The following is a 25,964-nucleotide window of genomic DNA, read 5'->3' as shown; positions in this document are numbered from 1 at the left end:
GTCCACCTGGTCCGTCATCATGGTGTAAGTAGAACAAATTGCAAAATACAGGAGAAATCTATGACAACAAACATAATTGGCCTGCAGCAATTATGGAAGAGATTAATCCAGTATTTAGATAATTATCAAATGAAACATTATTGGAAAAAATGTCTACATGGAAAAACACAACATTGCAAATGAAAGTGGGACTAATGTAATTTGGAGTCGCATTCCCGAAAGAGATTTGTTAAAATTAGTATTATACATTTCGGAGTCTATAATGCGGTAGCTGTTTACAATAAAGGAAACGGGACTGAGTGTGAAGTTCTGAAAAAGCTAGGACTAAAATCAGGATGCTTCCTAATTCAGTCCATGGCTGCGATGGCCTCTGACGGAATAAGGAATGCTCAAAGGATGCGAAATGCTTATGAGAACAAACTTCAACAGAAAAAAGTGTAAAAAGAAAACTGTTAGATGAGATTGAAGACCCTAACACTCCATCCTATGCAGCTGGGATGTTCTAAACAGGTAACAGATTTTAAAGCTTCGTTTCCCAAATGTACCTTTTTTAAAATTATAAGGACCATTTTCTTTAAAACTATAATACACACAGGGTACAAACTTCCACAGGCTGTTGTAATAAGTGTATTTAGCATTTTAAAATATTTCTGCTGAATTTCATGTCACAGAAAAAAATGTTATGAGATATTCTATGTGATATTTTTTGTTAAAATATTAGTATTCAGATAAATATATTAACTTTTCATACTCCAGTCCATTGCCTCCAAAACATTTTAAAATGTATATAAAGTCAGTTTAACAACCTGTAAAACTTTTATCATAATATCTTAATTATTTTCCAAGAGAAATCTACGAAAAACTTGTAGTTTTAGCAAGGAATTGAGTTACAGCTTGATGTTCTGATTCGTGAAAGAGAGTACTGCATACCAAAAAATATTTTATAATTAAAATAACTGTGTCTGGTCACGCTTTGCTATGGCTCAGTCTGCTGAAATGGAAAAGAAAGGAAAGCACACGTTCCTAATATGTATGGGAATTGGATATACGTCGTAATCTCCTCTTCTTCACTGTCTCTGTCCATCTCCCCCTCCCCCTATCTTTGTCCATTTCCTCCTCCTCCTTTCCCCTCTCGCTGTCCACTACTTCCTCCACCTCTTTCTGTCCACCTTCTCCTCCACCCTCGTTATTGCAAATTCGGGTTCTGTGGTAGTATTCTGATCATAATCCAATAAGCAGTAAATACAACTTTACTGTTTGCTGACCATGTTTCATTATTGTATACTTTTTAAGTATCGCATATTTTATACATATATTTATTTTGTACATATACATATTCTGTATGTGTCTAAACGTTTATTACAGTAACATGTAAAAATTTTAAGTATTTCGGAAAGGTACATTTTGAGATTTTTGGTAACATTGTTTCCTCTCTCTCTTATACATTATATACGCATATACATAGATAATGTTTTTGTATATATATATATATATATATATATATATATATATATATATATACTGTATATATATATATATACAGTAAAGATTTAGGTTTTTAAAAACATGTACGTGCTACAATTCCACGTTGTGTCAAAATTGCAAAGCAATACGTGAAAAACTTTCTGGAGATTTGATATTTTTAAGAAAAGAAAATATACATTTGTATTCGTATAGAAACTGTAAATGTTCCTAATGGCAAATCTCGGAAAGCTTTTGATAAATGCTTTGAAATTTTGACGCTACGTTGCATAGGAAAACACACACACACACACACACACACACACACACACACACACACACACACACACACACACACACACATATATATATATATATATATATATATATATATATATATATATATATATATATATATATGGGGAGGACGAATGGTACCTGCCGGCCGGGGTGGCCGAGCGGCTCTAGGCGCTACAGTCTGGAACCGCGCGACCGCTACGGTCGCAGGTTCGAATCTTGCCTCGGGCATGGGTGTGTGTGATCCAGAATGAGATTTTCACTCTGCAGCGGAGTGTGTGCTGATATGAAACTTTCTGGCGGATTAAAATAGTGTGCCGGACCGAGAATCGAACTCGGGACCTTTGCCTGTTGCGGGCAAGTGCTCTACCAACTGAGCTACCCAAGCACGACTCACGCCCCGTCCTCACAGCTTTACTTCTGCTAGTGTGTGTGATGTCCTTAGGTTAGTTAGGTTTAAGTAGTTCTAAGTTCTAGGGGACTGAACGAACTTTCACATTTTTATTCGTGTAGATAGGTGAAGTATGGCTTGGCTTTCAAACAACAGTTCAGGAGAAGTAAAAAATACTTACTACATTTGAATCTCGACATGTACAGAGATTTCCCGAAGTACTGGCGGGGGACACAACCAATTGAGAGCTACAGAGTAAACCGACTGCTGTTGACAAATTTAAGTTACAGAATGTGTCATATTTATATCAGAAGATCCTAATACGTTGCTAGCAAACAGTGTAACAAACGAGAAACTTTAACAAGAGCCTATCCACTTCAGTTGCAGTATCATATTTTGCATTGATAAAATGTGATGACGCGAGTTACTTCCATTTGATAAATATTATTTTGCTACAATATAATAAGTACTCTTTGTCTGGGGAAGAATAAAAATTCTAGAAAACGAATGTAGTTCTCGCAAGCTTTGAAAGTTTGTTTTCGTCACGCTCCATGCCGTGAGGAAGCATAGCGGAACCAATCTTCCATATTTCCTCTTCGCTTTCGTAGCACACCTCAGACACCACAACTCGGCCAGCTAATCACACGAAGGGAGGACGCCTCCGCTAGAGAGCGTGACGCTGTCATTGGGCTAGTCTCCCTTGCTTAATATTTGCCAGGAGAGAGATACTATACGTCTATCACTGAACGTACACATACACCGTGTGATCAAAAGAATCCGGAGACCCCCCAAAACATACGTTTTTCATATTAGGTGCATTGTGGTGACACCTACTGCCAGATACTTCATATCAGCGACTTCAGTAGTCATTAGGATGGCGATTGCGTCTTTCAGCACGATCGAGCACCTGTTCATAATGCACGGCCTGTGGCGGAGTGGTTACACGACAATAATATCCCTGCAATTGACTGGCTTGCACAGAGTCCTGACCTGAACCCTATAGAACACCTTTGGGATGTTTTGAAACGCCGACTTCGTGCCAGGCCTCACCGACCGACATCGGTACCTCTCCTCAGTGCAGCATTCCCCAAGAGTCATCAAGGCTAAGGGGTAAGCCAACACCGTATTGAATTCCAGCACTACCGATGGAGGGCGCCACGAACTTGTAAGTAATTTTCAGCTAGGTGTCCGTATACTTTTGATCACGTAGTGTATATTTTCGACAGAATGACCCCGGGAAAAGTCTCCCAGAATTAGTATTTAGCAGGCACTAGCTTCAGTGTTTTCAAACAGGCGATGCCCTACAATTCCCCTAGCGCTGAAGGAGGCGACGAACTTTCCTTTCCGCAACTGTAATTATCGCGTTTATATGAAAGTTATTTTTGATTCTTAACATTGACAACATTCTCCTCTCTCACTTAGACCAATTCCTTTACCCTCTATTGCCAGCCGCGGTGACCGTGCGGTTCTAGCGCTGCAGTCCGGAACCGCGGGGCTGCTACGGTCGCAGGTTCGAATCCTGCCTCGGGCATGGATGTGTGTAATGTCCTTAGGTTAGTTAGGTTTAAGTAGTTCTAAGTTCTAGGGGACTGATGACCTAAGATGTTAAGTCCCATAGTGCTCAGAGCCATTTGAACCATTTTTTTTACCCTCTATCCTCAAGAAACAGCTTAATGTTCCGTTGGAAAATTCATTTACCACGTTTACATACGCTCCCAAAACCGGATTTCATAAGCCGATTTACCATTACCGTTTCTGGTTTGTCACGTAAGCACTCCAAAATCGATTCTGGAAATCGCTTTCTACCTGCTGCTGGATTTCCACTTTCACAGTCGATTTTTCCTCCTATGTAATCGCAAAACCGTTTTTGAAACACGTTTGGGCTATCACACTGCGTCTTGTCAAAATATTCGACTAATCTCGACGGAGTGCCTTATCTTGCAGTGAAGGAAAAGCAGAAATATTAAACGTAGCATGAAACTGTCTACCACTAATATTTAAGTGAAAGGATATAACCATTGTACTGACTAAATCAGAAACTGGAACAGCTATTTTCCAGACCTTAACACGTAAGGGTGACAGAAAAACGGTTTCAGAAATTCGGTTTTCGTCTTTTTGAAGATGTCGCGCGTAAATGTAGTGATTGAACATCTCGTTACGCCACGAAACATATCAAGCAATTAGATTTTCGGTTAAAACATTAGGAAGTACAAGAGACACACTATTCAAAGATGTGTGTGTGGTATTTTAAGACGGAGTGCCTTCGCCGTGGAGAAATATTCTAACACTTCTCTTTCTTGTGATATGGAATACGCTAAGTGTCCTTGAGCCTCAAACCATGAACCCATTGGTTAATGCCAAATTTCAAAATCTCCCCAAGATCATATTGCTGTCGTTCGTACTGGAATGTTACTTTGGTTTAGCAGAAAGCAACAATGTTTTACGCTATTGAAACCGTCTAAAATAATCAATGTGCCGTTAACTGCATGAATATGGCGTAACGATGAATTTTGAGGTCACACACCATCTTTCTACACTGCTAGTCAGTATTTGCTGGTACACTGTTCTTCACGACCATCGACTTATTAATTCCTGTGACATTTTTCATAACCTCTAGTGTTTTCAGCAAAACATTCAAGATTTCCGAACTAGGATTTCGCCATGTGATTATGTGAAAATAAGGAACTGTTTTGATATGTGGTTAAAAGTCTGAACTTATTACCTACTGATATAATGACGGAACATTTTTTTCTAATGGAACGTTTGATTTTTTTCATGGGCAATCGATAGCTATTTCTTTAAATTATTGAACCATACAGTGCTTTTCAGTTTCTCTAGTAAAACTGTTCGAGGAAATAACGGGGAGATTTTTTAAAAGAGATGACCACGTCTGTAGCTGACTGCCACGTCAGTTATAGTGTTAACATCTAGTGTATTCGGTCAACAAGCTTCATTACTACATTTGATAAAATATCCCGACTGTTTGTCAAAACTAAACTGCAAGCATTAACGAAAGTTGCACGACCGTACTTGTTGCAAGAGCTTCGCTGTATCCTGGAAATAAACCATCTCTGTGAAAAGCTGGTATGTCAGTATCTGTATAAATAAAAGTTACTGATACTAAGCTTAGTAAACAACCGTCTATCGTTCCATTAATTTCGGAAATCCTTGTTCAATGTCATGAACGGTTCGGGAAATATAATTAGAAATGCCAGCATTAAAAGCAATGGAGGAAATACTCCAGTGTCACAGATCTGGTAGAGCGCTAGCATCTGCGAATAGCAAGGTGCTGAGCGAAAATAAAATAATCTTTGTAGTAAAATTATTTATTGATTTATCCCAGAGTGCAATTTTATTTTAATTACAGAGCAAGTTGTATTTCTCCGCTGCAGACCCTATGTTGCAAAACAAGTCGTTAGAATTTGAGAAACACGCTAAAATTGACCATAACTCCATCTAAAATTTACATCAGCCAATAGCTGAACAGGAATTAACAAATATACCTCTGTGAAGCAGTACATTACAAAATAGACAGTAGCGTCAGTAAATTCCAAAAATTAAAACATGATTTATACACACAGCTGAAAAAGCAAGCAGAAGGAATTTTTCTCACTAGTTTGCACAGTCAAGGTAAATGAGAAATTTGAAAAAACGTATTCGTCTGTGAAGCAGACTTTTTGCACCAATAAATATGAATCAGAAGATGAGAAAATTATTATTAAAATACTAAAGCTTCATGCATGGCTGTGAAGCATCCATAGGGAACTGCTGTTTGAGTGATGTGAATGTTTACAGAAACCAGAAAATTTTGAATAATGTATATGTCCGTGAAGCAGACTTTAGCATCGATAAACATCTGTTACATAAAACCAAAATTTAAAGAAGAAAATGTTCACGACTACGAAGCAGATTTTTGAAAGATCAGATTTCATTTATACGGAAAAAAAGTCTGTAAGTTCATAAACTGCTATGAAGCAACCAAAAGGAATTCCTATTTGACTAATATGCGGAATCATAAGAAACAGAAAATTTAAAATGTGCACGTCTGTGAAGCAGACTAAGCGGTTTACCAAGCACTTTTACGAGTTACGAAATCCCAGGCAAGCGAATGGCCTCAATCTTAGAAATTAGGCAAATATGCAACGGCTCGATTTCGATCAATTTCCCAGACAGCTAAGAGACAAATTCTAAAAAAAAAAAAGTACGTACAGACTACACATTAACTCCACACAGCAAATGGCTGGCATTCAGTACGCAGATTCCCAGTCAACACAGAAACTTGAGGACGTACAACTGAGCCTATCTGGCCCGCTAGCATCAGATAAGGAAATAAGTATAAAGATGCACTTAAATGCAGACACAGTAGGCACTACAACTGTATTTTTGAAAACACATACGCCTACTGAAGCTGATACCCTCTTAAAGTTGATTGAATATTTGTTTTAAAAGGTTCTTATCGCCAGGATGCTGATCTACACAAAAGCTAAACACGCCCAGTAGAACGATCCGAATTAGTTTAATGTCAAAATAACTAACTAAACTCAGAAGTGACTGCACGGGAAGGGTGCATTGTCTCGCGAAACCTGACGAACACTTAACGCCTACGGAATGTTGCTCACCATCATTACTATATCTGGCCGAAGCAAATCACGGATAGTGAAATATGGCCACATCCACCAGCTAAAGCAGCAGGAACACGCCGAATGTCACCGCACAGGTAGGGTAAAGCTGCAACTCACCACTATGAGAAGGCTTGGACCACAGAGTAACCGTCAATAGCGCATACACGATCAGCAATCACCACGGCCCCGAGGCGCAAGCCGCTATACGGGGCGGGCCTCCGTCGAAACAGCCAAACCCCAGCCAGTCACGTCTGAGCTACGTGCACGCTTAGCCCTTGGAGTACCAAATGTGGTGGGAGGGAGGGTCGAGGTTACTTTATGCCCGCCCTTTGAGAGAAATGTAATCTAGTCATTTACTCTATATTTTAAAATTCTGAAAAAAGTTCATTGTTTTTAATCATTTCTTCTACCAGATTCCAATTATGTTTTAAATTTTCCAGTTAAAATTAAAGGAAAAATTTAAGTCTCAGTAGCAGATATCACTTTCCCAAGTGAATGTCGTATTCAGTATTCCAAAGCTCATGGCCGTACTTACACATCAATATCTCTTTAAAAAGTATGTTGAGAGTAAAAATCAACAACAATTAGTGAAATTTGCATTTTAAAATTTTCTTTTGTGGTAGTCATGAAGTGGATAGCAGACGTTATTGAAAGTGTGTTGATATTGCTAAGTGTGTGTACTAAAAGGTATTTTCAGGTTCTGGACAATACTTACTCATCAGTACCTCTTTTAAGAAGTATGTTGTTAATGTAATTCAACAGTCAACGAATTGTTTTTTCTAAAATTTTTTCGGGTGGTCAGCCAGCAAGTTCGCAGGACCTCTCTCTCAACCAGTTCGGGATTTTGAGTATCTTACGCGCCAATTGGACAGAATTAGGCACGATATCCATCAGGAGGACATCAAACAACTCTGCCAAGCCAAATAATTGCTTTGATAAGGGCCACAGGTGGACCAACGCGTTAATGAGTTGCTCAGTTTGTGAAACTCTTTCTATTGAACAAATCATCCAATTTTTGCGAAATTGTTTCTGGTTGCTTGTCCATGCATGCACATAACATCTATCGATTTCCGTTCTATTCGGATATTCCTATGTGGTGTGTCGTCTTTTTTTTTTGTCATAGATGTATGAAAATCGGAACAAAAGCAAACTCCGTAAACACTAGAATACTTTAAGCAGTATCAAATTAATGGGAATGTAACGAAGTTCACATTCTACCCTCAGGGATGCAAAACTGAAATGCCAATATTTTGCTGTGAGCGAAATCTACGTGTTTGCACAGCGGAAGTTAAGTCTGAACATGACTGGAAACGTTGCTGTTGTTGTTGTGGTCTTCAGTCCTGAGACTGGTTTGATGCAGCTCTCCATGCTACTGTATCCTGTGCAAGCTTCTTCATCTCTTACAAACAAAATATTACACCAAGCTGCACGAGCATCCTGCGATCTCATCAAAACCCTCGTAGATTGTAACATGAGAATGACCATCGGAACGTAACCACTACTCACAGGGGAATATTCCCAAGGGTCGATGAACGGTCTTGATAAAACTCGGCAGGAACGTAGAGGGGGCAAAATAATGCTGTACATATTTTTTGTTCTTTCCCAATTTCACATCCCGAGAGGTAATTTGGAGGAAATATCTACGAAATGATGAGATACACTGATCAGCCAGAACATTATGACCACTGACCTACTATCGATGTAAACCCGTCCAGGCGACAGCAGCGTCACCTAGCGAGGACTGACTGTTTGTCAGACACACGCACGGTAGTTGTAGTATCAGTGTGTAGAATGGGAAAGGCACGCGATCTATCTGAGTTTGGTCGAGCGCAGACATTAATGGCCTGAACGCTCGGTACGACCATTTCGGAAGCTGCACGACTTGTCGGGTGTTCGAGGAGTGCTATGGTGAGTGTCTTCAACACGTCGAAACCAGGGTGAAACCACGTCCAGATGTCGTTGGGTTGCGCGGCCACCCCTCGTTACAGATTTCGGATATCGTAGGCTGGACACACTGGTAAAACAGGACAGGCGGAGGACTGTCGCCGAACTAACATCAGACTGGGCAGAGTACACGTGTGCATGGACACACGTTGCATCGAACACTCCTAACGATGGACCCCCTCAGCCGACGACCCATACATCTACCAATGTTAACGCCACAACATCGGCGACTACTACTGAAATGGGCACATGACCATCGACACTCGGCGTTGGCGCAGTGGCAGAGCGTTGCATGGTCTGGTGAATCCCAATATCTTGTTTCTCATGTCTTTACGAGGGCGCGAATCGTCGTCTTCCAGGTGAACAACTCCTTGACACCTATAGTGCAGGACGGAGACGAGTTGGCGGCGGCTCCATTATGCTGTGGTGAACATTCACGTGGGCATCCGTTGGTCGAGTGGAGCTCGTGCGAGGCACCATGTCTGCCAAGGAGTATCTATCTTATGCTGGTTGCAGATCACGTATGCCCCTTCATGACGATCAGTTTCCCGACGGTAGTGGCATTTTTCAACAAGATAATGCGCCATGTCACAAGACCAGGAGTGTGATGGAGTGGTTCGAGGAACAGAGAGGCTTGTTCCGATTGATGTGCTACCCAACCATTTCGTCATATCTGAACCCGACCGAACACGTCTGGGGTGTGATTGAACATGGCGTCATAGCTCATCGCCCCTTTCCCCGCAGTTTATGGAATTAGGTGACTTGTGTCTGCAGATATGGTGGCAGCTCCCTCCAGCGACCTACCAAGACCTCGTGGCTTCCATGTCACGACGTATCACCGCTAGTATCCGTGCCATTGTGGACATACCGGCCATTAGATAGGTTGTCAAGATGTTCTGGCTGCACAATCTATAGTAAATGTTTCTCATATAAAAGGTAATATGTAATTATTGTTCTTGAAATTGTGTAACCAAATTTTGTAGTAATTTAAAATTTTGCAAAATACCCCACCACCAGTGCTAAAAATAAAAACTTCTGTTACAACATAAATTAAAGGAGCTGCATACACCGATGTATAATAAAGCTGGTTTCTGAAATACCATTTTTGAAAAATAAGCTATACACAACGTGCTGTTAGAGTATTTTCGACATACCTAAGTAATATATCCAAACATTCATATTAGACTTGTTATTTATTTTACTTACATTTGTTTTATTTTTTAAATTGTTATTTTACGTTTTAAATTCTTCTTTTTAGTTTAACGTTTCACATGTGTGTATTTTATTAATTGAAAATAGTAACTAATACATTATTATGACACAGAATTATTACAATACTGATAATCTGCAAATCAATGCTTAAATTATAACGTTTTCTTACGAAATAAACAAAAATAAATCAAATTTCTTCACTAATATACACGACAGGGAAGACAATATAAAACAAAATTCAGCAGGATTTTAAATCATCACGGGTGACCCTCTAAATATCCTGATTTGCATCAGGCATACTTCAGTACAGTAATTAGCCTTGGCGATGAGAATTGAATATGTACTAGTGACTGTAGATTGATTATATTGTTAATCAAATGGTGACCGACATCATAATCATTCATCAAAACTAGATCTGAAAGTCCTCTCACAAAGTTCTTCCAACATCGAAAGCTATATGCATCTCACGACTATACCTGTGCCGTGGTTCCCTCTGGGATCACCAGATGAACAAGTTTCTTGTGCTCAGGTCGTTTCTGTCACATTGACAGCCCCAATAATCTAACAATAATACAGATTTTTCTGCTTCACTAGGAAAGAAATCATCTTTCAAATATATTTTGAGTTGGTCATGCTGTCAAAGGACATTTAGGGCTTCAAAAAGAGATTCTCGATTTTTCAGTTCAAATTCGCCTTTAGTTTCTTTTAAAACTATGAGAAGGCGGCCGGTCAATGTGAAAAAACCGTTTTGACCATCATACTCAGAACGAGGAACTTGTTCATCTGGTGATCCCCTAGAGCTCGACATCACAGGTACCGGCATTAAATGTATACGGATTTCGATGTTTGAAGAACCTTGTCACAAGATTTTTCAAATCTAGTTCTGTTGAAAGATTATGATGTCAATCCCCACCTGAGAAGCGGTTTAATTAACCTCCGCTTGAGAAGAAATATAACCAGTCTGTAGTCATTAGTACACAATCAATTCTCTTCGCCACAGCTTACCGTGTTATTGAAATATGTCTGATACAAATCAGAATACTTTGAGGGACACCCGTGACAATTTGAAATCCTGCTGAATTTTGTTTTATATAGTGTAGTCTGTCGCATGTATTGTGTGAAGAAACTTCGTTCATTTTACTTATTATTTTCAATTAAAAAAATACATGTACATGAGACAGTAAAGTAAAAAACAAGAAAAGAATGTAAAACATGAAAAACAATTTAAAACATAAAAGAATATAAGTAAAATAAATGTCTAGTCCAATAATGAATGTCTAGATATTTTAGTTAGGTATGTGAAAAATACTCTAACTGCACATTGTGTACAGCTTATTTTCAAAAGTGGTATATTAGAAACCAACTTTATTAAACATGTATGTATTTAGCTTCTGTAATTTAAGTTGTAACAAAAGTTTTTATTTTTCAAAATTAATTAATGGCGGTGGGGTATTTTGCAAAATTTCGAATTATTACAAAATTCAATTTTACTATCTTCAAGAATGTTAATTACGTATCAGCTTTTATATGAAAAAAAACTTTTATATATCATTCGAATATATCCCATCCAAACTTTTTATGCGAAATTACCTTTCGGTTTGTGTTTTACCCCTTATAACTGAAATTGGGCATAAACAAAAAAAATATGTATTACATAATTTTGCCCCCTCTACTCACCTACCAAGTTTCATCACGATCGTCGATTGACACTTCGGAATGTTCTTTTGTCAGTACTCACCGTTCATAATCCAGCCCCAACAAGTGGCAAGAAGCAGGAAACAGCAATTCGTCCATAGCAAGACGGAAAGAGCATCAGAAATGGTTCTTTGTGTTGCGTTGAACGGGGCACTTTTCGACCGAACTCTGCCGTCTGATCTCCCCACTGGTCGGGTCGCTATGCCTACAGACAGACATACCTTCACTTTACCAGCCAGTAACTGTAGTAGCATGTTGTTGTTGTTGTGGTCTTCAGTCCTGAGACTGGTTTGATGCAGCTCTCCATGCTACTCTATCCTGTGCAAGCTTCTTCATCTCCCAGTACCTACTGCAACCTACATCCTTCTGAATCTGCTTAGTGTATTCATCTCTTGGTCTCCCTCTACGATTTTTACCCTCCACGCTGCCCTCCAATGCTAAATTTGTGATCCCTTGATGCCTCAAAACATGTCCTACCAACCGACCCCTTCTTCTAGTCAAGTTGTGCCACAAACTTCACTTCTCCCCAATCCTATTCAGTACCTCCTCATTAGTTACGTGATCTACCCACCTTATCTTCAGCATTCTTCTGTAGCACCACATTTCGAAAGCTTCTATTCTCTTCTTGTCCAAACTAGTTATCGTCCATGTTTCACTTCCATACATGGCTACACTCCATACAAATACTTTCAGAAACGACTTCCTGACACTTAAATCTATACTTGATGTTAACAAATTTCTCTTCTTGAGAAACGCTTTCCTTGCCATTGCCAGTCTACATTTTATATCCTCTCTACTTCGACCATCATCGGTTATTTTACTCCCTAAATAGCAAAACTCCTTTACTACTTTAAGTGTCTCATTTCCTAACCTAATTCCCTCAGCATCACCCGACTTAATTTGACTACATTCCATTATCCTCGTTTTGCTTTTGTTGATGTTCATCTTATATCCTCCTTTCAAGACACTGTCCATTCCGTTCAACTGCTCTTCCAAGTCCTTTGCTGTCTCTGACAGAATTACAATGTCATCGGCGAACCTCAAAGTTTTTACTTCTTCTCCATGAATTTTAATACCTACTCCGAATTTTCCTTTTGTTTCCTTTACTGCTTGCTCAATATACAGATTGAATAACATCGTGGAGAGGCTACAACCCTGTCTCACACGTTTCCCAACCACTGCTTCCCTTTCATGCCCCTCGACTCTTATAACTGCCATCTGGTTTCTGTACAAATTGTAAATAGCCTTTCGCTCCCTGTATTTTACCCCTGCCACCTTCAGAATTTGAAAGAGAGTATTCCAGTTAACATTGTCAAAAGCTTTCTCTAAGTCAACAAATACTAGAAACGTAGGTTTGCCTTTTCTTAATCTAGCTTCTAAGATAAGTCGTAAGGTCAGTATTGCCTCACGTGTTCCAACATTTCTACGGAATCCAAACTGATCTTCCCCGAGGTCGGCTTCTACCAGTTTTTCCATTCGTCTGTAAAGAATTCGCGTTAGTATTTTGCAGCTGTGACTTATTAAACTGATAGTCCGGTAATTTTCGCATCTGTCAACACCTGCTTTCTTTGGGATTGGAATTATTATATTCTTCTTGAAGTCTGAGGGTATTTCGCCTGTCTCATACATCGTGCTCACCAGATGGTAGAGTTTTGTCATGACTGGCTCTCCCGAGGCCACCAGTAGTTCTAATGGAATGTTGTCTACTCCCGGGGCCTTGTTTCGACTCAGGTCTTTCAGTGCTCTGTCAAACTCTTCACGCAGTATCTTATCTCCCATTTCGTCTTCATCTACATCCTCTTCCATTTCCATAATATTGTCCACAAGTACATCGCCCTTGTATAAACCCTCTATATACTCCTTCCACCTTTCTGCCTTCCCTTCTTCGCTTAGAACTGGGTTGCCATCTGAGCTCTTGATATTCATACAAGTGGTTCTCTTCTCTCCAAAGGTCTCTTTAATTTTCCTGTAGGCAGTATCTATCTTACCCCTAGTGAGACAAGTCTCTACATCCTTACATTTGTCCTCTAGCCATCCCTGCTTAGCCATTTTGCACTTCCTGTCGATCTCATTTTTGAGACGCTTGTATTCCTTTTTGCCTGCTTCATTTACTGCATTTTTATATTTTCTCCTTTCATCAATTAAATTCAATATTTCTTCTGTTACCCAAGGATTTCTATTAGCCCTCGTCTTTTTACCTACTTGATCGTCTGCTGCCTTCACTACTTCATCCCTCAGAGCTACCCATTCTTCTTCTACTGTATTTCTTTCCCCCATTCCTGTCAATTGTTCCCTTATGCTCTCCCTCAAACTCTCTACAACCTCTGGTTCTTTCAGTTTATCCAGGTCCCATCTCCTTAAATTACCACCTTTATGCAGTTTCTTCAGTTTCAATCTGCAGTTCATAACTAATAGATTGTGGTCAGAATCCACATCTGCCCCAGGAAATGTCTTACAATTTAAAACCTGGTTCCTAAATCTCTGTCTTACCATTATATAATCTATCTGATACCTTTTAGTATCTCCAGGATTCTTCCAGGTATACAACCTTCTTTTATGATTCTTGAACCAAGTGTTAGCTATGATTAAGTTGTGCTCTGTGCAAAATTCTACAAGGCGGCTTCCTCTTTCATTCCTTCCCCCCAATCCATATTCACCTACTATGTTTCCTTCTCTCCCTTTTCCTACTGACGAATTCCAGTCACCCATGACTATTAAATTTTCGTCTCCCTTCACTACCTGAATAATTTCTTTTATCTCGTCATACATTGCATCAATTTCTTCATCATCTGCAGAGCTAGTTGGCATATAAACTTGAACTACTGTAGTAGGCATGGGCTTTGTGTCTATCTTGGCCACAATAATGCGTTCACTATGCTGTTTGTAGTAGCTAACCCGCACTCCTATTTTTTTATTCATTATTAAACCTACTCCTGCATTACCCCTATTTGATTTTGTGTTTATAACCCTGTAATCACCTGACCAAACGTCTTGTTCCTCCTGCCACCGAACTTCACTAATTCCCACTATATCTAATTTTAACCTATCCATTTCCCTTTTTAAATTTTCTAACCTACCTGTCCGATTAAGGGATCTGACATTCCACGCTCCGATCCGTAGAACGCCAGTTTTCTTTCTCCTGATAACGACGTCCTCCTGAGTAGTCCCCGCCCGGAGATCCGAATGGTGGACTATTTTACCTCCGGAATATTTTACCCAAGAGGACGCCGTCATCATTTAATCATACAGTAGAGCTGCATGTCCTCGGGAAAAATTACGGCTGTAGTTTCCCCTTGCTTTCAACCGTTCGCAGTACCAGCACAGCAAGGCCGTTTTGGTAAATGTTACAAGGCCAGATCAGTCAGTCATCCAGACTGTTGCCCCTGCAACTACTGAAAAGGCTGCTGCCCCTCTTCAGGAACCACATGTTTGTCTGGCCTCTCAACAGATACCCCTCCGTTGTGGTTGCACCTACGGTACGGCCATCTGTATCGCTGAGGCACGCAAGCCTCCCCACCAACGGCAAGGTCCATGGTTCATGGGGGGTGTAGTAGCATTACGAATTGATAACACGAGTACAGAAATTGCTTGCAACTATTTAGCGACTCAGAACTGAAGTGAAACGAGTAATTGAGGGGTGGCTATTTAACGAACGACTATCATGTTTTGTAAATAAGTTTTAGAATAAAAAGTTTGGAGTGATAAATCAGAGTATGATTTATTCTGTTCATCCAGGTTAACGCCGCTATACGCTCTGGTGATCCTGTTCCACTGTGGCGTGTTGCCTTACATGGGCTCCGGGCCATTCTGGAAGTCCACCGTGCTTCAGGAGCAAACACGATGTGAGACCAACTGGTGGACCAACGTCCTTTATGTCAACAACTACATAGATCCTGCTAAAATGGTGAGGCTTTTCATCACTGGCTTATTACATAGTTTAGTTGGACATTATGAAATATTCCGACTTGTACGATTTAATACTTTTCTCATCTGAAGGCACAGAAGGTAGGAAACTCATTTGCTAAATACTTCGTAACTGAATTGTCTTATAGTGTAATGTCAATCCAGTAGAATAACACCAAAAACTTACTAGCAGTCAGCATCTTTATATGGAACATTCACAGACAAAAGCTCATTTTTAATTAACATGAAAATATACAAACAGTTCCCCCGCCCCCGTCCCCGCTGTCCCTCCACTGTTTCAAACATTAACAGAACGATAAGTAGATATGGTAGATAATTAGCTCCCTCTGTGACCCATTCTGCAGTATCTTTCATGACAAAAAATTCTAAAAAAAAAAAAAAACCGAACATATGAAGTACATGCGTAAATGACGAAATATACTTTATGTGGCAGTATTATAGACATTCAGTGGGCACTGTGTTTTTATAGAATTTAAGAATCTCACAGGGATTTTAAGAAATGGGGATGACTTGCAAAGAACAATACATTCTATCAACAAAATATTTATGCAATGTAATACATCATAAATAATGTGTATTCAAACTAAAATTGTTCTTAATGACAGAATATCATGAAAGGCAAACCATTTTAATTAGGGGTACCATGTTTTTGATGTGTTTTTTTATTACCTTGACGATGCACAAAATGATGTTACCAAATTTAGCACAATAAGCGGAATAATCAACATTCACTTGACAACTAAATTACAAAAAATAAAAAATAAACAACCACGAATGAAAAGTTGTCTTCATTGCTATAAGGAAATGTTTCATGCGCTTAGAATAAGAAATATGTAATATGTATTTTTATGCAAAATGAAGTCTATAAGAACTGCTAAAGTAAATAAAGGAATACACACAATATAAAATAAATACGTCAGAACGGAGCTTCAGGTAGGCAGCGTACAACAAAGCAGAAGGGAAGGGAAGAACATGGAATGGACACCTGCAGAGAATCTATCGGAAAAGACTCTTAATAAAGTTCAAAAATCTAGTGCATAAAAGTGATCTTGTCAAACCAATGAAAAAGTATAGAACTTAAGGGGCAATAATGGCCTAATAAGGGAAGGGAAGAAAAAAAGCAACGATGCAACTACAAGAAATTCTTGTGCAAATTTTGAGATGTGTGATTATTACGTTTTCACTGCGTACATACATTGATTTCCTTCTTAATTTTTACAGTTTACTTTCACAGTATGACACTTGTTTCTATATTTCAAGAAAAGGTTTGCCCGGCAGAAGACTTGTCGAAGTGTACAGATCTTGCATCACCTTTGCTACATTTTCTCTTGCTAGTTCTTGTAAATAATCTGCCAAAGACAAGTAAATGAATGTTTGTAGCGTCAAAGACTACAGTCCTTCGGTAAAGAGAGGCTAAAGTATGAGTGTAGAATATCGTAGGTAAAACCAACTTTATAACGATAATAAAAGATATCTCTAATTTCTCATAACAAAAAGTCTTCGAATGGTATTTGTAAAGAAATGTAATTCAAGAGAATTGTTGAGAAATTGATGTTATACGTAAAAGGATACACAAAGTAGAAAGCGCGCATTATAAAACTTAGAAAATCTAGATTAAAATGTTTATCTAAAAATGTAGATAGATTGGGATATCTCCTAATACCGTGACGGGACATCCTTGTGCCCAGCGTAGTGGAGAAACTCGACGTGGCATGCACTCAACCAAGTCGTTGGAAGTCTCCTCCAGAGATATTGGACCACGCTGCCGAAATCTGCAAACAGGGGACTATGCTAAAAACAAGTAAAAGAATAGTGATATCTGGGAGGGGTTAATTTAAACGATTTACATTACGTCAAGAAATATTTGAGAAGAAGCGACGAAAGAGAAGGGGAGGAAACAGAGTTTTTAGGTAGAAAGTGTTAGAAGTGGGTAGCAGGAGGTATTTGTATGGAATAAGTTACCATATTTTATCTACGAGCAATATTAATGTGGTTTCGTGGCACTAGGTTTTCATTGCACCGTGTCTTTGTCGTCGCTTATGGGACTGCCCATCTCTCCGACTTATAATTCCGCATCACGTTTCAGTACAATTTTGTCTTAAACACTAGTATTAATTTAATGTAAGAACAAAGCAAAGGAATTAAAAATGGTTGGAATGCCTACCTGTTTCGTTATTATTTACGTTATTCTGTGTCTGTCCAGAACATTTGACTCCATAGCGTATTGTCAAAACGAAAAGCACAGTAGTAGTCCCTTTTACTTACAAAGCTCTTGTAGGCAACTGAGCACTGGCGTAGCGATAAAGATGTTTGCTCACTAGGCGACTTGTTCGAATCGTTCTTAATTTTATCTCGCCAGTTGACAATAAATCCCCTAGATGCACTTCATATATGGTATTCCTTTACATTTATTTAATAAACATGCTATCACTTAACGAAATTGACGATACTAACTTAAACTGGTGTTCGAGAGGGGCGAAAATCGAATTCTTATTTTTCGCGATCTACTTTCACATATGCAATTGGTGACGACGTGACACTGGCTGCAGTGTCCTATTCAGAGGCAGAACAAAGTTGTCGAAGTACTCATAACAAAATTCCCGAATTTATTGCCCTCCAGGAAAGTTCTCAACCTCAAATTATTTTTCTGAGTGAGAGCTGGTTAACACCCAAAGTAAAAAGCTCTGAGATAATTAGTGAGTCTTGGAATGTTCATCGGAAAGACAGATTAGACGCCGTAGGAGTGGGTGTCTTCATTGCAGTCGACAAAAATATTGTCTCTACTGAGGTTGTAATTGAGTGTGGTAGTGGTTAGCTGGTCGCGCATAACAGGTCATAGTGAAACTAAGTTAATTGTTGGGTGTTTTTACCGACCATCCGACTCCACTGTGATAGTTCTAGAGTCATTCAAAGAAAGTCTATGGTCAGTTATTCATAAATACCCAGATCATGCAATACTAGTTGGTGGTGACTTTCACCTGCCGACTACAGAGTGGGGCGTGTATGGATTCATTAGAGGGGGTAGCTACAAACAGGCCGGACCTTATCGATGGTGTCAGTACAGCGATGGGGATTGGTGATCATGAGGTCATCATAGCGACTGTGGTTACGAAAGTTAATAACTCAGTCAAGAGGGCTGGGAGAGTGTTTCTGCTAGAAAGAGCAGATAAGCAGCTGCTAGCATCTAACTTAGGCAATGAACTGCAGTTGTTTAGTTCCAGAATGACGGTCATAGAGGAATTATGGGTAAAGTTTAAACAGGTTGTAAATAGTCAGTATCAAAGAAATTCTCCAACAGTCGTGTTACTAAGACGTTATTTTATTTTATTTTGAAGGTCACCAGTTTCAGCTTTTTACTATGCGATCTTCAGGCCCGATATGAATCTCTCCGAATAAGCGATAATTTCATATAGTCATAAATCCCCGGAACTAGTCTTTTCAATCGTTTCACTAGTGTTTCATTCGAAGTCCTGATAGTTGCTAGAATTTCATTGATATTGACAATTACTTAACCAGTCGACATTGCCTGTCCATGATGAATCAACAGAGATTGATTGTAAATCGTGCTCTGAACAAGTATGTGCCTAGTAAGTGGATTTAGAACGTAAAAGACTCTCCGCCGTTTAATAACGAAATTCGAAAAACGCTGAGGAAACAAAGGTCCAAAAGAGGTCGCGCAAATGATGACAGGGAAAGATTAATAGAGACTCGAGCGTCTGTGAAAAGAGCCACGAGCGAAGCATATAACAGCTACCAGCGTCATACCTTGGCTGAAGACCTGGCGGAGAACCCGAAAAAAATCTGGTCTTATGTAAGATCGTAGAGCGGATCGAAGGCTTCTATCCAGTCACTCGTTGACCAGCCTGGTTTGGCAGCAGGAGATAGCAAAAGGATGGGCGATGTTTTAAATTCCACGTTAAAAAGATTGTTCACACAGGAGAATTGTACAAAGATACCGTCGTTTGACCATCGCACAGAGTCCCGTATGGACAACATAGTAATAAGCATTCCTGACGTTGAGAAACAACTGAAAGGGTTGACAACAATAAAGTCGCCAGGTCCGGAGACCAGGTCCAGGCAGAAAGCATGCTCTACGTTATTGTCCCCTTACTTAGTTTGAATGTATCGCGAATCTCTCGATCAGCGCAAAGTATCAAGCTACTGGAAAAAAGCACAGGCGACTTCTGTATAAAGAAGGGTAAAAGAAGGGACCCGGAAAATTACAGACCAATATCCTTAACATCGGTTTTCTGCAGAGTACTAGAGCAAATTCTTAGTTCGAATATAATAAATTTCCTAGAGACCGAAAACCTCATGCCCACGAATCACGTCTTTAGAAAGCATCGCTCGTGCGAAACCCAGGTTGCTCTTTCCTCAAATTATATGCTACGAACTATACGAGATGAAGGGCAACAGGCAGATTCCATATTTCTAGATTTCCGAAAAGCATTCGACACAGTACCTCACTACAGACTGTTAACGAAGGTAAGTACATATGGAATAGGTTCATAAATCTGTGACTGGCTAGAAGATTTCTTGAGTAATAGAACACAGTACGTTGTCGTCGACGGCGAGTGTTCATCGGAGACGGGGGTAACATCGGGAGTGCCCCAGAAAAGTGATAGCAAGTTGCTGTTTTGTAAATGCATAAATGATCTAGGAGACATGATGGCAGAAGTCTGGGGTTGTTCGCTGATGTTGCTGTAGTGTACAGGAAGGTACATTGATACAAGATGATCTAGACAAAATTTGTAGTTGGTGTGATGAATAGCAGCTGTCTCTTAAAGTAGAAAAACGTAAGTTAATGTGGATGAACAGGAAAAACAAATCTGTTATGTTCTAACACAGCATTATTAGCGTCATACTTGACACCGTGACGTCGTTTAAATATCTGCGCGTAACGCTGCAAAGCGATATGAAACGGAACGAGCATGTGAGGATTGTGGTAGGGAAGGTGAATGGTCGACTTCGGTTTATTGGGAGACTTTTAGGAAAGTGTAGTTCATCTGCAAAGGAGATCGCACATAGGACGCTAATGCGACCAATTCTTGAGTACTGATCGAGTGTTTGGGATACTCACCAGGCCGGATTGAAAGAAAACATCGAAGCAATTCAGAGGCGAGCTACTAGATGTGTTACCGGTAGACTCGATCAGCTTGCTAGTGTTACATACATGCTTCTGGAGCTCAAATGGGAATCCCTGGAGGGAAGAGGACATTCATTTCGAAGAACACTACTGATAAAGTTTAGAGAACCGTCAGTTGAAGCTGAGAGCAGAACGATCCTACTGCCGCCAACGTACATTTCGGGAGCACGAAAATAAGATACGAGAAAGTACGGCTCATACGAAGACATATAAATAGTTGTCTTTCCGTCGCTCTACCTGTGTGTAGAATAGGAAACGACTATTTGCGGTACAAGGTACCTCCGCCACGTATCGTACGGCGGTTTGCGGAATATGTATTTAGATGTAGATGTTATAGTTGAACAAGACGTCTGTGCGGTGAAGAGGGAAGTTCAGCGCGAATCCAGCGGTAAGAGCTCTCTTTTCACCCATAACTGATGCAAAATAATTTACCGGTCGCTTCCAGCAACTTGTCTCCGGCTATACTACAGGTTCAAGAACAATCTTTGAAAGCGATCACATAAACTCCTTGCACGTAATTACGTAATTAAACCCCACGGAGGCGAGATCCTAGGGGGGGGGGGGGAGATCACAATTTCACCAGCTGTGTGTGATCATGCCTCTTTTAGCGCAAACGTAGGAAGCACTAAACAAGTCTGCCCTCCAAAGAGTTCTACACGGACGACTTTTCTGACATTTGTGTCAGCCTTAGTAGAGGTCACAACTCAGGTGCAGAAGACTGTGAGAGAGCAATCCACCGAGACACGATAGTACTCAGGATTTCATAGCTAAGATGCTGCCAGAAAGCCACTGATCACCTGCATGAATGCACATCGCCTCCTGAAGTGATGCCAAGAAGGTCTTATGGCGTTAGGTAAAGTGATATGCGGATACTTAGCGAACGGTATACAGTTAAGTGGATTTAGGCAACAATGACATGCATAGAAGTGATGACATGATCTGGGGTCGTTTCCTTACCTGCTTTGGGCACCCGCCATTAGTTTCACCCGATGGCAAAATGAAATGTTAAAAAAAAAAATTACGAACTGCTGTCAAGCTTCCCACATGGAGGCAGTTGTTTGGAGTTGAACTTTACCTGTATCAGCATAACAGTGCTTCTCTCCGAAAAAAAAAAAGAAAGGAACGCTGAGCCTATAACAGTAGCTCGCCGGTTGGAACACAAGCTAATGTTGCCCTCTGAAAGGATATTCTGAATATATTGCAATTTAACAAAAAGAAAACTAAACAGTCTTTAACTTTTGGGTTTCATGAAAGTAGAAAAGTTCATATGAATGAAACAAACGGTTTCCAGCCCAGTTTGGCACATTCAATGGGAAATATAAGTTTAAGAAAATTAAATATTAGATATTGAAGTTACTTTCATTAATATTTGCCTTTGAATAGTACACAGGATACAAACGGACACAGGGCACTCTAAGCTGTGTGTAGCAGTAGTTTCCAGTTATGCACATACTAGTAATCATGGAAAGCAAAATAGTACCAAACTCACACTAATAAGAGCTACACTCAATATTGTTACTTTGATCATTACTGAATTATTCCTGCAAGAAGTGCAGAACTAAAATTGGCCAGGAGGGACTTCTGACTTCACGAACACATAAATACCACAACGGAAAAAATAATACCGCAATCACACTGTTTATACTCCCATTTATAGAAATCATATTTCCTTAGTAGTAATAATTAATTTATCTTTCTAATATGAAAATATGGTGGGGACTCATAAACTGATATTTTATCACTAATTAAATTCTATGATTATTTAAAAAGTAAAATTCAATTCAGCTAAACTTATTTCTTAACTTCACTTGGAATAATTTATAGTTTTACTCTTTTCAAGGCAAATTGTTTAACACTAATGCCCAATTAACTTCAAAAATTCGTTCAGGATAGTAATTAAAGCTAAATTAAGTTTCAAATGAGTATAACGTATTTGCCTTCTTTCATCACCTGTGAAGCAGGTGTTTTAGACAATAACATTTACACAGTGTTGCACTGAATTTTTGCAAAACGATACTTTGCAATAAACTGAAAACACTATAGCAGCATTCTAACTAACTTCTACTCTTGCTAATCCGTGCACATTTGACAAATATACATAAATTGCTCTTTCATTTGAAACAGGATACTCGGTTTTCTGAACGTTTAGGAGAAGATCCTGCATAGGTTCATGATTAAGATAAAATCTAGGGTTCTAAACACAGGTTTATAGCACTTAGATTATTATTAAAATCACCCACACAACTTAACTGGTCCATGCTCTGATACATATCTGTATGCATGACGTTGGTGGAGCAGTGGCGAAGTAGTGGTGGCAAACGACGTGCCGGCTAACTGTACTTACGGCTCTTGATGTTTGAATGCTCTATACAACTTCTCCTTGGCGACGGATTTTTAATGTGTCAGAGCCATTCCGTATTACCGAGAGTACCATGCAACAGCCAAATCCAGATCCGATTAATCCGATTTCATCCGATTCTATATATGCTGTGGTAAATTTTAACTTACGTACAGGATTACAGAGTTTACACCTTCTAGAGAAAGATCCAATTTCAAAAGGCTTCATCTTTTAAATGCGTGCCCTTACAACCTTGGGGTACATTTTGCAACTACGTTTATGGTCAAAGTTTTCATTTGCCCCTCACGAACGTTCCATGCGCTCTACATTGAACAAATGACAAATATCTCGATGATGGTCGAACACGGATTTTCGCGAACAGGCCTGAGGTTACCGGATGCACCGAAACTGCTATGTGCTGTCGCCTCTCACCCTTAGTCGTTGGAAGGGGAGGCACACAGAGCGAGTCTTTCACAAACCTCGCAAAATAATGACATTCTATAAAATCAGGCGACCTTGGACGCCAGTGGTGAAATATGAAATCCACTCTCCAGTTACGCTGCGGGAAGCGCAGTGCCTATGTGGATAAAAACCATGCCTCACACTAATTGTAACTGAATTACGGCTATTGAAGCGGAGAAGGCGAAAACTTGGACCATACTGGGACTCAAACTTCAGCTGTCTAAGCACGCTTCCCGTCCAAACCAAATTCCCATCTTGTCGTACAATACATACACAGCATCCCCCTGTCCCTTATCCTCATTCCTCCCAGATTCCCGCAAGAGGTCAGACGAATAGTGCACTCACACTGAATGATCATTCATTGCTGTCAACGCCCATCTATTTCTATGTGTTGTCTCTGTTATTTCGGATATGTCCGAAGGAACAGACACCTGGTATAATCCCGCATAAATGATAGGGTGTTTCAAAGAGAATTATCTGACTTCAAAACTCCATTTATGTTGACAAAAACATACTACAAACGTGAGATGAACTAAAAAAAAATCTTAAAGTTTTGTCTACGCTATTAGAAGTGCTCTGTGTCCAGCAGCAGCACGAACAACATCTACACGATAGCTAAATTCGTCATAAACTTGACACAACGTATCTGCTTTTATAGAAATTATCGTGGTTGTTACTCTGTTCTTCACTTCTTCTACGTCACGAGACAAAGTGGAGATGAACACACTTTCCATCACGTATCCCCACAAGAAAAAAATCGCACGGGCACACATCTGGCGATCTTGGAGGCCAAGAATGCGTGACAGTTGTAGCTGTCGTCGACTTCTCTGACGTATCGAGCTCTATTAGTTCCAAATTTGATTTAACTAGAAATTCAAACAGGTTATTGATACTGATATCTCCAGATGGCCTGTTGACCACACTGGTAGGATTACTTTCCTCACAAGCACCTACAGTTTCAAACTCGTCACTTTCGGTATAGTCATTACTCCTTACCAAACTAGTTCTACTCATATTTGACATTTCAGGTTCAAATGGTTCAGAGCACTATGGGACTTAACATCTGAGGTCATCAGTCCCCTAGAACTTAAAAATACTTAAACCTAACTAGCCTAAGGACATCACACACATCCATGCCCGAGGCAGGATTCGAACCGGCGACCGTAGCGGTCGCGCGGTTCCAGAACCGCTCGGCCACCTCGGCCGGCTTTTGTGTTGTTTCTGTCCGATTGGAAATGAAATGTTAAATAGCTTTTAACTCACAACTTACGCTTCGTAACATTTCATAATCGAACCTTTCGTCATCCAGAGATAGAGCTTGCAGCTTTCCTATGATTATCGTTGACTAATACACACACTGTTGTGGAAATCACTTTCGTTTTTTTTACTAACAATATTTAATAATAATTAAATGATCATGAATGATTGCGTTTTGTATGTAGAGAAAGAGAGGGTTGATCCTACAATTACTCTCAACAATTACGGCAACTAAAATTCCGTGATTTTTATAGTTCGTCACTCAAAGATATTAGAGCAAGGACTATGGTCCATTACTATACTTCGATACAGACATTCAAACTTCGTACGCTTTTACTTTCACAATGCCAATTGTCCAGTACCGCTCTTATATGCAATTTAACGTCCCTTCGTGTAGTACGCAGATCCCATTATCGGTTATTCGGCTTGTAATAGAGTGTAATACTGAGCGCTGCTTTCTCTCGCGCACACAATTCTTGAGATATTTTTAGTCCGTCTACCTAGACCTCAGTATAAGTTTCAACGTAAGTCCGTCCAGTATAAATAGTCACTTTTCTTGCAGTTTACCAGAAGTGCCCTTATCCCTTCCGTAGCATATCACACGGAAATGCCGGCTATATCGCACGCCGCAGCTACGTAGACTTATTCAGAGCGCAGAAAACAAGACAAGAGAACTAACAGTAACCACGCAATTTAGAAACAAAAGTAGCCGCGTTGAACCCTCTTTGATTTCCCTGAAGGGCTGCTTTGCTGCGGGCGTTATTCTGATGAGAGGTTATATATCTATAATTTTATCTAAAACTTTTTCTATGCTATTAATTATTTCCGATATTATCGATCACCTCTCCCCTATATGAGAATAATAAGACTGATAATAATGTTCTCAATTAAAACAGTGGTTATACAATGTCTCGAGGTCCTGTGCGCCCTATCTAGCGTTGAGCTATCTTCATATGCTGCAGAACTGGCCTTCTCTACAACGTCAAGGGGACTCCGATGACTTAATTTTGCAACAGAATGGAGCTCCATCACACTGGCGCAACAACGCACGTTTCTCAGTGACACTCGGTCTCAACGGTGGGTGAGGCGCACGGGACCAGAAGACTCAGCCCCGAATTCTTGGCCTCCAAATCGCAAGATATGAACCCATTCGATTTTTTCTTATGGAAATATGTGATGGAAAGAGTGTTCGTTTCCTCTTTACCTCATGACGCA

The 25,964-nt window shown here is 39.8% G+C and overlaps 1 protein-coding gene across 1 annotated transcript in view; it reads left to right on the top strand.

Annotated features, from left to right (window-relative positions):
- Positions 1-25,964, top strand: part of LOC126236459 (nose resistant to fluoxetine protein 6-like) — a 350,515-nt gene that overhangs the window by 234,366 nt on the left and 90,185 nt on the right. Inside the window, exon 8 of the mRNA XM_049945777.1 lies at positions 15,358-15,526. Coding sequence (XP_049801734.1) covers positions 15,358-15,526 — 169 coding nt within the window. The remainder of the gene's footprint in view (positions 1-15,357; positions 15,527-25,964) is intronic.

The sequence above is a fragment of the Schistocerca nitens genome, chromosome 2, assembly GCF_023898315.1.
Source record: "Schistocerca nitens isolate TAMUIC-IGC-003100 chromosome 2, iqSchNite1.1, whole genome shotgun sequence".
In the NCBI taxonomy this organism is placed as follows: Eukaryota; Metazoa; Arthropoda; class Insecta; order Orthoptera; family Acrididae; genus Schistocerca; species Schistocerca nitens.
This window is presented reverse-complemented; position numbering and strand designations above follow the sequence as displayed.